Below are 15,574 nucleotides of genomic sequence, written 5' to 3'. Positions count from 1 at the left end.
ACAAGAAGTTAAGTTTCAAATGATTATCATCTGGTGAGTGGAACTGTGTTCTTTACTGCAACTCGCATGCTGTTAGCCATCTCCTTGAAAATAGCTTACGTGTGTAAATCATTTTTTACACTTTAGATCACTGGTTACTTTATGTGCTATACATTAAAAAAAATTGCAATGGGAAGTAATAGTTGTCCATTTCGACTGGGAGATGCTTAGCCTAATGGTTGTGTTTTTGTATTATGATTGGGACCTACTGGCTTATTATGTCTCAGTGAATGGACTGCTTTCTTTCCATTGGCCCTATGCAGTGGTGTAGTGGTGCCTGGAGAAGTGGGTCCTGTGTTAAAAATCCTGTTTTCCTATGGATTTTTCTGATTTTCACTCTCAAAATCACATGTTTTGGGTGTCGTTGCCCTTTAATTCAATTGAGCAAAACAAATGTCCTCCCCATTGATACAGAGTTATATTATTCTGTCAGGAAGGTCTACATTGTATTCAACATTTAATTGGAGCGGTTTTTAGGGGAAAGCCTTTAGAAATGTTCACGCTGTTGGATTCGGGGTGAAACTTTGAACATTGTTATACTCAGAGGTATAGGAACATTAGTTACAAAAGAGACATGAGGGGTGCCATAATGAAGCTTGGGAGGGGCTGAGTGCAGGGAACACGATCGCATGTGGCAGTACTGATAAACGGAGAAACCGTTGAAGGATCATGTCACTTAGCTCCCTGCTTAGCAAGAATGATGCAATGTCTAGCAATAAGGAGGAGACGCCACCCTTTGGGAAACATTTAGCTTGGTTAAGCTTCTTTAGTGTCCGTGAGTTATTTACTCTGAAATTTAGAACCAAACAATGCAAACAGCCATGATGACTGGATTACACATCACAAATAGCCTAATAACTAAGACTATGGCCCAAACCTTTTCAATACGTCTTTTACATACCCATTGTTGACTTGGTTAGCATTTACTGGTAAATATAAGTCGAAACGTATTTCCTACCTACCGGCTAGAGATGTCATTCTTCTGTGAGCTGCTCCGTGGACAACCAGTTCAGAGCTGTGCACTCTTGCTCCCTGCAGATGACATTCCGCTGAAACTTGGCTATGTGTGCTGAGCGCATGTAAATATATGCTTTGCGATTGTGTAGGCTTAATAAATCGTATACCTCCACTACACTACTTTGATATGCAACAGTGGAGATTAACCTCTCTGGGATTGTTCGGGACGCTAGCGTCCCACCTTGCCAACAGCCAGTGAAATTGCAGGGCGCCAAATTCAAAACAACAGAAATCTCATAATTAAAATTCCTCAACCATACAAGTACACCATTTAAAAGATACACTTCTCGTTAATCCAACCACAGTGTCCGATTTCAAAAAGGCGTTTCGGCGAAAGCGGAACATATCATTATGTTAGTTCAGAAACTTGTCACAGAAAGCATTCAGCCATTTTCCAACCAAAGAGAGGTGTCACAAAAAGCAGAAATATAGATCAAATTAATCACTAACCTTTGACAATCTTCATCAGATTACACTCCCAGGACTCAATGTTACACAATACATGTATGTTTTGTAAGTTCATATTTATATCCAAAAACCTCTGTTTACATTTCCGCCATGTTCAGAAATGCCTCCAAAACATCCGGAGAAATTGCAGAGAGCCACATCAAATAACATGAATACTCATCATAAACTTTGATGAAAGATATATATTTTACATAGAATTAAAGACAAACTTGTTCTTAATGCAACCGCTGTGTCAGACTTCAAAAAAGCTTTACGGCAAAAGCACAATATTCAATCATCTGAGAACAGCGTTCAGCCACAAAAGCAAGCCATACAGTTACCCGCCAAATTGTGGAGTCAACAAAAGTCATAAATAGCATTATAAATCTTCACTTACCTTTGCTGATCTTCACCGGAATGCACTCCCAGGACTCCGTAAGGCGCAAATGTAAACTGAGATTTTTGGATATAAATATGCACATTATCGAACAAAACATACATTTATTGTGTAACATGATGTCCTATGAGTGTCATCTGATGAAGATCATCAAAGGTTAGTGATTAATTTGATCTATATTTCTTCTTTTTGTGACTCCTATCTTTAGCTGGAAAAATGGCTGTTTTTTTCCGACTTGGCTATGACCTAACATAATCATATGTTGTGCTTTAGCTGTAAAGCATTTTTGAAATCGGATACAATGGGTAGATTAACTTCTAACTTCTTCGATATAGGGGGCGCTCTTTTAATTTTTGGATAAAAAAACGTTCCCGTTTTAAAAAAGATATTTTGTTACGGAAAATGCTAGACTATGCACATAATTGACAGCTTTGGAAAGAAAACACTCTGACGTTTCCAAAACTGCAAAGATATTGTCTGTGAGTGCCCCAGAACTGATGCTACAGGCGAAACCAAGATGAAATTTCATACAGGAAATGCCCCAGATTTTGAGTGTTCCAATGTCTCCTTTTATGGCTGTGAATGCGCCAGGAATGAGCCTACACTTTCTGTCATTTCCCCAAGGTGTCTGCAGCATTGTGACGTATTTGTAGGCATATCATTGGAAGATTGACCATAAGAGACTACATTTAAAAGGTGTCCGCTTGGGGTCCTCCATCGAAATTATCTCCAGCTGCGTCCACTTTTTGCCACGAATGATTTATCATCGAATAGATATGTGAAAAACACCTTGAGGATTGATTCTAAACAACGTTTGCCATGTTTCTGTCGATATTATGGAGTTAATTTGGAAAAAAGTGACTGAATTTAATGACTGAATTTTCGGGTTTTTTCTTAGCCAAACGTGATGAACAAAACGGAGCGATTTCTCCTACACAAATAATCTTTTGGGAAAAACTGAACATTTTCTATCTAACTGAGAGTCTCCTCATTGAAAACATCCAAAGTTCTTCAAAGGTAAATGATTTTATTTGAATGCTTTTCTTGTTTTTGTGAAAATGTTGCCTGCTGAATGCTAGGCTTAATGCTATGCTAACTATCAATACTCTTACATTTACATACATTTACATTTAAGTCTTACACAAATGCTTGTGTAGCTATGGTTGAAAAGCATATTTTGAAACTCTGAGATGACAGTGTTGTTAACAAAAGGCTAAGCTTGTGAGCCAATACATTTATTTCATTTCATTTGTGATTTTCATGAATAGTTAATGTTGCGTTATGCTAATGAGCTTGAGGCTATGATTATGCTCCCGGATACGGGATTGCTCGACGCTAGAGGTCAACAAGGCAAGTTTAACAAGTTTATCTTTCATTTGCTGTATTGGACTTGTTAATGTGTGAAAGTTACATATTTCAAATAATATTTTTGAATTTCGCGCACTGCCTTTTCAGCTGAATGTTGTCGAGCACTAGAAAGGTTAATGGTTATCTGTAGGAGCCAGATGGCTTTGGAATGTGCTGGGTGGATGTGAGGAAGTCACAGGATCCCTATAGGGGATACGGGTGGACATCTGTGGATTAGGCAAATGAGGGGTTGAGGCCAGGTCAGATCCCCTTAAACCTTATGGTTTATTACCCAATTACTTCGTTTTCCTGTCGGAGCATAATTGATGTAAGGATTGGAGAGAAGGAGGAGTGCCTAAATTGGAGTATATATACTTGTTGTGGTGGAAACATGTTTTGTCTAATACAGCTATATTTATCCTCTGGTCAGAATAAACTTGGTTAAGCTTTCATAATGTCCGTAAAGTTTTTTTAACTCTGAGAATTAGAACCTAACAATACATTTTACGTATGGATTGTCCCAGCAATCAAACCCACTACCTGTCACGACTCCGACCGAAGGTGGCTCCCCTTCCCGCTCGGGTGGCGGTCGTCGTCGCCGGCCTACTAGCTGCCACTGATTCTTTTCTCCCCATCCTTATGTGTTTATTGAGTACACCTGTTTTGAGTTGATTGTAATTAGTGATGCTTAGTAGGACAGGAAAATGGTCCAATTCCTCCCTGGTCATCCCTACTGCCTCTGAGCTGATGGACTCACTAACCACACATGCTTCGTTGTAAATTATGTCTGTGTGTCAAGGTGTGACCCTGGCTATCTGGAATTTTTTTAAACAAGAATGGTGTCATATGTTTTGCTAAATATAATAAATTTGAAATTATTTTTCTTTTTGATACTTAAAGCATATTTTAGTAATTCAATTTACTTGTGATACTTTATAGAAATGTTTTGATTTACATATTTCATGACTACGATCATGTCTCACCACTGCAATTCCCCAACGGGCTCAGGAAAGGCAAAGGTCAAGTCATGCGTCCTCCAAAACATGACCCGCCAAGCCACTTAACACCCGCTCGCTTAACCCAGAAGCCAGCTGCACCAATGTGTTGGAGGAAACACTGTTCACCTGACAACCAAGTCAGCCTGCAGGTGCCTGGCCCACCACAAGGAGTTGCTAGAGCACGATGAGCCAAGTAAAGCACCCCCGGCCAAACCCTCCCCTAACCTGGACGATGCTGGGCCAATTATGCACTGACCTATGGGATTGAACCCTAGGCTGTAGTGACACCGCAACATTGTGATGCAGTGCCTGAGTCCACTGCACCAATCGGGAAGCCTTAGTTGTGATACTTAAGTATATTTAAAACCAAATACTTGTGAACATTTTATGTAGTATTTTGGTGAGCTTTACTTGAGTCATTTTCTATTAAAGTAATTTATCTGTACTTTTACTAAAGTATGACAATTGGGTACTTTTCTACCACTGTTCATTACATGCGCCATGGTCTCACAACTGAGCTACAAAGGACCACCAGGGACATGAATTTGTTTGTACTTTTTAACAGTTATTAATACCGTGTTCCGTCATGAACCATAAACGACAGTTCTTGTATTATTTTTAGACAACCTACCATACAGTAAGTGATGTGACATTTACTTTAGTGCGTGAGCGTGAGTGACTCACTCGTTTGCAGAGTTGTGTGTCCATCATGAAGTTATGGACATGCTTCTCAGCCTTGGTCAACTCCAACTTCCTGGCTACCACGGCGACCACCAGCGCAGTGCAGCCCGCTCCCTATTGGTCAGAAACATAGTCAGGGCCATTAATCAATTAACCTCTGAAAGGTGACTACTGAGTTGGATCATTGTGATAGTACTCTATGGGTGGTGACCGTTGGGAGGAAATGTTAAGCTGCTCTAGAATAAAGCAAGTTGAAGAAACACAAGTTTTCAGATTTAAAACTTGGCTGTTATGTGGAATAATATGCCTATTAGTCATGAAATAGTGCATGAAACAAACACACAACCTCATTTCCAATGACCGATAACATACCATGATCCCTGTAAGCAGACATACGCCTTTCCCACAGTACGTGTTAGGTACCATGTCTCCGTAGCCAATGGAGAGGAAGGTAATAGAGATGAGCCACATGGCTCCCAGGAAGTTACTGGTCACTTCCTGTGTGTCATGATACCTAAAGTAAGGAAGAGAGAAACAGAGGAAGATACCCATCAGTGACACCCAATACTGTAAAGGGAACCTGAGCATGCTGGAGAGGCCATGAACTAACAGAGGTGGTTGCTGTTAAAGAAGCTATACAATATGTGCAAAGTGTTTCACCTTTCGTCATGCCTGTACTAAATATCTAAAAGGCACCCAATCCATGTTGGAAACAAAATGGTCAAACGTTATGACGTTGTGCCATTGCATTCCAAACTACCATAGTTTTTTTGTCAATGCGCTGTGGTAAATTAAGTTCAACATTCAATCATTCAATGAGTAGCCAAATGAAAATGAAATGGAAGGGAAGGGAAAACATAATCGATTTCTATAATCCTTTTAAAGAATCAGATCAAATGCTGATGGTGGTTTGAGAATTCTCCACAGCAAAACACTGAACATATACTATATGTATCAGTGTCTATCAATCAACATGAGAGGATTGATGATTTCAATTGAGAAGCATTTAAAAATGGACATAAATCCAGACATTGAATTACAAGATGATTGGAATGAGGAAGTAACAGAGTAAGTTATGCAGCTATGCATTTAAGCGTTATGAGAACCGCAGGCAATTAACTTGAAGTTTTACAGGAATTTAATATTAATACAAACTAACCAGTGGCATTCTAAAATATTATAACCATTTTGATCAGCACTCATCTCCAACAAATACAAATCAATGCACCAAAATAAAATTGACCATAGACATAATTTTCCAACATGATAGGGGGAAAAATACTTTGGACCTCTAATGTGAAGAGTTTTAACTACCCCAACAAAGGTTTGGTTATGAACATCATCCCTTCAAACATTGTCGCTTCACTTCATTTTTTGGTTCGTTCAAAATGGCATACAACCATGCGATAGCCAAATGTTCCCAAAAACACAGCAGATATATCATTGATTGAACATTGATAAAGACATTCCCATTCCCTTGCATTGTGGAGAAGAGTCCCAAAATATGCATGTCCAGCCCAACCCTCCCTTTCTTTACATAACATTTCCCTGATTGGCTAAGCAGCTGTCTAGGAGGAGTTAAAATACTGAGGCTCATTGTACAATTGGATTACTAACAACTCTCAAAAGTACATAGGGTGACTATTAAGGATATAGAGCAAATGCCAAATGGGCTGGTCCATTTTTTTATGTAGTGGACCTGCAAGTTTTTTTGTGCAAAATAAGAATTATCTGGCGAATAATGGGAGCCTCAAGGAAATAAATGGGCCATAGTGGGGGCCTTAAGGGGAAAAAAAGGGCCAATGTTTTGAAATGCCAGAGATGACTTCTGGTCTGAGTCCGCCCCTGATATAGAGGATGATGTTTTCTGCTCGCAGAGATTTTATCCGAAAGGGACCCTTGTTATACCAATTAGGAACATGCTAATGCCTCGATTATGCAGTTGTGACCCAGCATGTGGAATTCAAATGGCCGGAACAATTCCACCTATTCAAGGCAGAAATAGAGTTTGGAACAGCTGGGGTAGATGAACTACGTTGGAACTCAAAGTTTCCTCAAAAGAAAGGCTTCTTAAAAAATCTCCTCCTAGACAGTTCACTTTCATTAACCAACTAGTCATGCCTTCAGCAGCTGCTAAACTCTTATCTGCTTAACTCAACTCTGGTTTCATGCACAATGTCAGGAAAAACAACATGATCCTTTTTTCCTCAGAGTGAATACTGTGGGTTCAAGCCACCGTATGGCATGCAGGCAAAAAAGCAAGTCGATACAATACCATGCAGGCATTAAAAAGATGTCCGCATCCTGCATGCTGAAAAGCCAGTATATTGAGAGCAAAGAGAGTGACAACAAAGCCAGAGATCTATTTAGAAATGAAAACCATCCTTGACAAATATCGCAATATTGTCAAGTTGGATGGGGGTCGAATATTTACTTAGACAGTGTTTTATCTGCAAGCAGCTGTAAAAGGGCATTAAGAAGCTCAATGTTTTTGACGTCCCTGTCTCTTTCCCCTGGACTCTTCGCCTTCAGTAGCATGCCGTCTGACAAGGCTTTGGAGCAAGGAAGGGGGCCGCAATAGTGACTAATTTGTTCATTTTAAACAATCTACGATTTAAAACGGGCAGAGACATGAGTCATTCCAGGTCACAAATTATGTGACAGAACCTGATGGAGGTCGTCCGTCAACATAATACATGGATTCCTATTTTACCCTCTGATTAATGTGAAGTTAAGTAGCAAAGCAGAGGTGAAATATGTCCTTTAAAAGTGACTTGCTTCTACGTCGTGTTAATTGTTTCGTGAATCATGATGAGTTCCACTCAATCAGCTCGGTTCATCGGGGGTTGGGTCGATGTGTCGTTTGCACACAGGAACTGTCTCAAATTGCATGGATGCTCTTGACAGCACCAGTGACACCTTTGTAGGAGGAGTATTTTAAATACCGTATTGTCCAAATGATTCCAGGCTGGTGAAAGTGGTTAGAGCATTACACAATGCGAGAGGTTGCTAGAGGGTTCTCAATTTCCGTAATGGTATAACATTGCCCAGTGTATGTTTCTCTGTATCGGGATATGTTTGCTTTAAGAATATGTCTTATTGTGAATCTCTACATTTAAGGCTGGACTACGTTGGGTGTGGAATTACATTTTTTGGGGGGGGGGTACAAAACTGTAGGTAGGTTTTCACAAAAAATCTGTGATTGTGGGCACTAGAAGCTACGGAAGCAGAACCAATTGATGGCATTTTGAAGCTCTCAATATACTGTGTAGTGTTGGCATAGCATGGAGAAGAGCTGGCACCACTTTCGACCTAGTGCGAGACAATTGGAATTGTCTGAAATAAAATGTCTCCCACCCTTACAAAATATCCCATAGAAGTAGGCTTTCAAAACATCCTTTTGTTATAGACCTTTCATTGTTTGTATGATCACTCCATCAAAAAATTCTGCATTTCCTTACTTCGTCAGCAACTCTATTTGCAAGTACACACAGCTGAGAAAACTAGATATAAATAATCCTTCCAAAAAGGGCTTTAGAACATGTGAATATGGGAATATCAGTTGATTCACACTGTTGAAAACAACCTAACCTGTGACATCACCATATATCTACCGCATCAGCCAACACAAAAGAGACCATTAAAGAATGTAATTGTCATAAACAACATCACTGTCCTGGGTGGTGTTGAAGTACCAGCCTGGTCTCATAGACTAGATGTAACATAATAAATGTAAATCCAGGACACTGAAATTAGTACAATATACAGTAAGTTACATTTGATATGGTTACATACGTCAGAATTTTGACAATGAAGTCCTTCATCTATTTCCACAGTCAAATGAACCAGTGGATACCATTTGTATGCCTCTGTGCACAGTTTGATGGAAGTTGCTAACTAGTGTTCAAATCAAATCAAATGTATTTGTCACATACACATGGTTAGCAGATGGTAATGCGAGTGTAGCGAAATGCTTGTGCTTCTAGTTCCGACAATGCAGTAATAACCAACAAGTAATCTAACTAGCAATTCCAAAACTACTGTCTTATACACAAGTGTAAGGGGATAAAGAATATGTACATAAAGATATATGAATGAGTGATGGTACAGAGCAGCATAGGCAAGATACAGTAGATGGTATCGAGTACAGTATATAAATATGAGATGAGTATGGAAACAAAGTGGCTAGTGATACATGTATTACAGATGCAGTACATGATATTTTTTTATTTTATATTCTTTATTTTACCTTTATTTAACCAGGCAAGTCAGTTAAGAACAAATTCTTATTTTCAATGACGGCCTGGGAACAGTGGGTTAACTGCCTGTTCAGGGGCAGGATGACAGATTTGTACCTTGTCAGCTCGGAGGTTTGAACTCTCAACCTTCCGGTTACTAGTCCAATACTCTAACCACTAGGCTACACTGCCACCACATATAGAGTACAGTATATACGTATACATATGAGATGAATAATGTAGGGTAAACATTATATTAGGTAGCATTGTTTAAAGTGGCTAGTGATATATTTTACATCATTTCCCATCCGTTCCCATTATTAAAGTGGCTGGAGTTGAGTCAGTGCGTTGGCAGCAGCCACTCAATGTTAGTGGTTGCTGTTTAACAGTCTGATGGCCTTGAGATAGAAGCTGTTTTTCAGTCTCTCGGTCCCAGCTTTGATGCACCTGTACTTACCTCGCCTTCTGGATGATAGCGGGGTGAACAGGCAGTGGCTCGGGTGGTTGTTGTCCTTGATGATCTTTATGGCCTTCCGGTAACATCGGGTGGTGTAGGTGTCCTGGAGGGCAGGTAGTTTGCCCCCGGTGATGCGTTGTGCAGACCTCACTACCCTCTGTAGAGCCTTACGGTTGTGGGCGGAGCAGTTGCCGTACCAGGCGGTGATACAGCCCGCCAGGGTGCTCTCGATTGTGCATCTGTAGAAGTGTGTGAGTGCTTTTGGTGACAAGACGAATTTCTTCAGCCTCCTGAGGTTGAAGAGGCGCTGCTGCGCCTTCTTCACGATGCTGTCTGTGTGGACCAATTCAGTTTGTCTGTGATGTGTATGTCGAGGAACTTAAAACTTACTACCCTCTCCACTACTGTTCCATCGATGTGGATAGTGGGGTGTTCCCTCTGCTGTTTCCTGAAGTCCACAATCACCTCCTTAGTGCAATTACTATCCAGCGTTAGCACAATGAATGGAAGTCTATTGGTACCTGCAAGCAAGCTTGTAGATACCATAGACCTCCAGTCATTGTGCTAATGCTAGTTAGCATTGGCTTGGAAACTACCTCTAACTTCCTTCATACTGGATGCAGAGACATAAAAATAGAAGTAGATAAAGGGCTTTACTGCCAAAATCCTGAAGTATCCCTTTAAGGCAAAAACAAAAGGAGGGTGGATGGGGGCATAAAACGTGAATGTCTAGCAACCCAAAGGTTATGTGTTCAAATTTCTTCAGAGACCACTTTAGCATTTTAGCTAATTAGCAACTTTGCAACTACTTACTACTTTTGAGCTACTTTGCAAATACTTATCATGTTAGCTAACCCTCACCCTACCCCTAGCCTAATGTTAGCATTAGCCATTTAGCCACCTAACTAACATTAGCCACAACAAATAGGAATGTGTAACATATCATACGTATTGTAAATTCGTAACATATTGTACTAATTGCAATTCGTAACATATCATACGAATTGTGTTTCATAACATCTCATGAAATGGATGATGGACATCCATAAATGAAAACATACCATACATAACATATGGAGGTAGACAGATTTAGGTATAGATCAGGTTGGAAGTACACAACTCATCCCTGATGGGAATGGGTTAAAAATGGATGCAGTGATATGGCCGTGGCTGCTTTTTCCTCTTTGTGTCATCTAGTCTTTTAACCCTGGCCATCTCCCCCATCTTTCTTTATCTCCCCTCTCACCATGTTTGGATGAGCTCATGCAAGAGACAGATGGTTTGTCCCGGGGATATACAGTAGCAATAACTGACAATGCGTCCTCTAAGCTATTGGAGGGATTTCATGAACAAGGGATAAAATCAAAAGGCCTCTCTCAGTCATGAGTATTCAAAACTTCCCAAAATCCTGTTGTCAGTTCTATTTAGTGATAAAATGTAACATATATACATTTACCAAAAAGATTGGTTGGAAAGAATTGTAACTGTTACATACAGTATAAAGACAACATTACACAGTAGACAATGATAATGCCAAATAAAGCATTATTTGTTGCTTGTATGGCATGCTGCATGCAAGTCTGATTAAACCTGGAATTGAGAAAAACGGGTTTAACCGGCAATTGTGGACACAATACTGTATATGGAGCAGCAAGCAGTATTTTTTGCCACGTGTTATATTACAGACACTTTAATACATACTTTTAAATTAGATTATGTGAGCTAAAAATATAAACGTAATATGAAAAAGTATACTTTTTTATTACTAATGTTACAGTCCCCACTACAATTTTTGGGGGATTTGTAATTTTGTCTTTGAAACATTTAATTCATTTCTATGGAGGAATGCTTTTACTGGGGAGTGCCAATATGGCCGACCTGTGGCTTCAAAGCCTCTCGGTGGCCAATACATAGCATCAGCGATCCATGGTTTATAAACATCATTGCAGGTAGGCCATATGATCCTACTTGCTCTGGACTTCATAGGAGTGACAATGTGACATGATATCCCCAGTTGATATTAACTGCTAACATTAAAGACTTTCAGCTCAAAATGCAGATGTAAAACACAGTTTATTTCTGTATCTTGCTTTTTGAAAAACTCATCACCGTTTATGGCTGAAATGACAGGCTACATTTGCATAGCGATTTTGCGCTGGAGTTTACCCTGTGTGTGCGCGCGTAGGCTGCAAGCTTTGAACCACTCCTTTTTTGGGATCGAAGGTCAAAAAGCTTGAAAACCACTGAGCTAGTGAAAAGATTGCTGATTTGCTGTACAGCTATATGATCGGGTGCAGCGCAAACTTCAAATTGCAGGGAGAGAAGAAATATGCATCTCCAGAAATTGTTTGGTGATCAAGAAAATGAACTGTTTACTTTGCAAGCTCACCAGCAATGGGGCATCACGCAACAATTACTAGCATAGACCTACTGGTCTTTTGGTATTTCAAAATTGCTTGAAATTAATAATTCACTATTGTAGCTTGCATTTAGAAATTTTTGTTAAAATGTATTATTGCATAATCAAAGTGTGTTGAAGACAAAGTAATATATGTGTAGTTGAACAAGTCATTGCCTGTATAGAATTTTCTTCACTTGACTTGAAAAAACGTATGACCTGACTTGACTTGCTCTTAGAATGCACAACTTGGACTTGACTTGGGAGTCGCCCGTTCTACTTGTGACTCAACTTGAGACTTGGACCTTGACACTTGAGACATGCTTGTGACTCATATAATAATGACTTGGTCCCACCTCGGCCCAGAGCAGGCAACATTTTGGACAGGCTAATTTGCAGGGGATAGAACATTCAAATGTGACTTGTCATAGCCTTAGCTTGTCCGTGTAAAAACAGCAGCACTTTTCTATAGTAATTCATCATACTGTATCAAGCAAAAACAAAATCGTAGCACATTTAAGGATTTTTAACGAGTCTCCTTGATTTTGAGCAGTGGCATAGATTATTTTGGGACAAATATGTTGAAATGTAAGAGGGGAGGATGTCAACGGCAGTAAACATATACAGATTCGTTTGCAGTCGAGTTTAATCCTAATTGTGTTTGCACATCAAGCCAAAATGCAAAGCAAGCACTCCACAAGGATTCTAGCAATCATTTCAAGCATTCTAGAAATTCTCTCTTTTCATGACCATTGACTGAACGAAATTGTAATAAAATCTATTTCAAACTAAGTCTCATTACGCCGCAAGCGAAACAAGCCATACCACAGCAAACGCAACCAAAAAAATGAGAAAACCAAGCAAAAGTATCAGATAGTACAAGACAACACAGAACATATCTCCTTTAAGCAGCAAGTTTGGCCTGAAGAGGAAAGCTTGTGTATAGCCTCATGGAAAAGTACTGTAGTGACTACAAAAGCTATCTTTGACAAACATAAACATCCTCCATGTTTCTGAATGTTGTTAGGTCAAGCTTGTCCATTGTCAGTAATAATACTGCATGGAATATCAATGGCATGATGAATACAGAGTGTGGGGGTATACTCCAATAGTACACAAAATACAACTCAGAATAACTTATCTTGAAGGTCTAGAAGTCTACCTGGACCATTTTTCTCACAACATACAGTGTGTTCAGTTTGTGTACATGGAGTTAAATGTTACATCACCACATAATGAGAACATGTTGAGAGTTTATGAAAGGCTAGGCAAATGAATCCAAGAGGGCCATTTCTTGAACTTGAACAGACCCACGTATCCTTCATGAAATCTTTGTGGAATTTCAAAGTTTCACACACATATCGTTCAAGTCAGGATATGGCCTGTACTTCATTAACAGCCAAATCCAAACTTGAGAAAAGTACACAGAACGTGAACTTTTTACCCAAACACAAATTTACACAAAACTTTTGAGTTGTCGTGAAAGTTCAAGTTCAAGCACACATGTATCTCAAGTTAGGATTCCACCCTTGCTGTGAACTGTATCTTTTGACCGAGTGACAACAACACACACTGGATATCAGTCAGTAACCGGCTAGTAACTCAACCCTGTTCATCTGTTGCAAGGGAAAGTCTCCTGACTTTCCAAAGCTTGTTACATGGCCAGAGGTCCAAAGGGACACTGAGAAGAAAAACAACGGTCTCATGTAGCCTCGAAGAAGAGTGTTTCGTTTTCAGAGTGAGAGAGAGTGAGGGAGAGAGAGTTGGAGAGAAGAGATAGGACCAGAAGGGAGACAGGCAAGGCATGCAAGTGTATCTGAGTTCTGACTGGATTAGGCCTGCTGGTTATGGATAAGGAAAGAGAAATAAGTGGGGAGGATGAGGAAAAACTGCAAGCATGCCACGTTAGATGGTTACACTAAGAGGATATCCATAAAGGATCATGACGTAAAAGGGAGGGAGTTTGATAGGAAAGCCAAAAGACTGAGGAGCTTAGATAAAGTAGGGAGCTGTGGAGCTGCAGTGACCAGCAGTGGTTCCATCTACTCTACCGTCAGGGTTCCTGCCTACTCCGCCACCCACCCCTTCCCTCCTCCCACCATGTGTCAACCCTTCCCCCCTATCTAGGTGTATTGCAGATAGACTCTGTGCTTGTCCAATCTCACATCGTTCGGCCCTTTGGCTCAGGAGCGTGGCCAATGTAACTGCGCACCAGCAGATTCATTTCCTAACTCACACCCAGCACTTTGGAAAACAAGCGCCTCTTTTTTGGGTGAGTTGGAATGATGTGATCGAGAGCAGTAAACATGAAGACTCCCATGCTGTTTCACGGGTGATCACTCTATCCATGTTTTGAAACCTCAAACTGGAGACTGCCTTTGCCTCGAAGAAAACAATCTCCTCATGACTCCATTTTTGAAACTGTGCTAGAATGCATAGCAGCACTCTCACTATTTCCCATCCTAGCTGTAGAGCTTTTCGTCTAATGTTTATGGGTTAATGGGGTTATTATAATATGGTTAAATGTTAGAACTTTGGTTAACAAATGTGTCCAAATCAAGCTCAAATCCACACTAACGATTTTGACCAGACAAATGACTTGACATTTATTTTCACCTCAAATAAGCACGGATGTCTTGTGTGAATATTTATCTCAGATGAATTTCCTTTGCCACGTCTGGAGCAAACTGAATCAGCTGGTAAAAAGTGACAAAAGCCTGTTGAATACCTAACCATTATGACATCACTCAATCAATTCTGTGAGGGGAGATAATGAAATGGCAATGTGTGTGAACCCAAAGGACTAAAAACCTTTTGTTCCTCAGCAAAATCTTTGAAGTAGATGCTGGAAAGAGTGGGCACATTATGGATCTATAACATTTACATAAGGAAGAGGAATACATTTTTTTTAAACGAGAATTGCTCTCAGGCTTGCTCGTGAAGGTGACTTGAAGGAGCTTCTCCATTTTTATCACAAATTCTCTCCGCCTCCGCCTCCTCCTTTTTGCTACCATAAAACAGTTTAGAAAGAGACGTTTGGTTCAAAGTGCTGTTCAAATCATAGGTTTCCCCTATGCTCCTAGCCACTAAAGGCCAGGATTTTTTTTTTTTCTGATCACATTTTTTTATATATTTTTTATATATATAAATATATATATATATATATATATATATATATATATATATATATATATATATATATATATAGGTGCCACATTCATGCCAGCTAATAGGGAAATACCTAGTCCTCCTTTGCCATACTCTGTTTGGAAAGGATAGCAGTTTTTTTGGGGTGCCCCCCCGCCCCTCCCTCCCCCACTCAGGGCAGCAGTGGCGCCAGCTCGGTGCAAAATGATGCGTTTTCCACTAGAGAGCGAGAACTCACATGGTATCCCTATGGAGCAGCATAATGGGGAAATAGAAAGTACAACATAACATTATAGACACACGCGCGCACACACACACACACACACACACACACACACACACACACACACACACACACACACACACACACAAGACAAACACATACACACCCAAACACACGTAAACATG

At 40.0% G+C, this 15,574-nt stretch overlaps 1 protein-coding gene across 1 annotated transcript in view; it reads right to left on the bottom strand.

Moving 5' to 3' along the window:
• LOC135516291 (small conductance calcium-activated potassium channel protein 2-like) overlaps positions 1-15,574 on the bottom strand; it is a 64,888-nt gene that overhangs the window by 12,406 nt on the left and 36,908 nt on the right. The window contains exons 5-6 of the mRNA XM_064940462.1: positions 5,299-5,440; positions 4,930-5,040 (exon numbers count right to left, since the gene is read on the bottom strand). Of these exons, the coding sequence (XP_064796534.1) occupies positions 4,930-5,040; positions 5,299-5,440 (253 nt within the window). The remainder of the gene's footprint in view (positions 1-4,929; positions 5,041-5,298; positions 5,441-15,574) is intronic.

This window comes from Oncorhynchus masou, chromosome 3, assembly GCF_036934945.1.
Source record: "Oncorhynchus masou masou isolate Uvic2021 chromosome 3, UVic_Omas_1.1, whole genome shotgun sequence".
Lineage (NCBI taxonomy): Eukaryota > Metazoa > Chordata > Actinopteri > Salmoniformes > Salmonidae > Oncorhynchus > Oncorhynchus masou.
The sequence above is the reverse complement of the archived record's forward strand: the minus strand, read 5'-3'. Positions and strand labels throughout refer to the sequence as shown.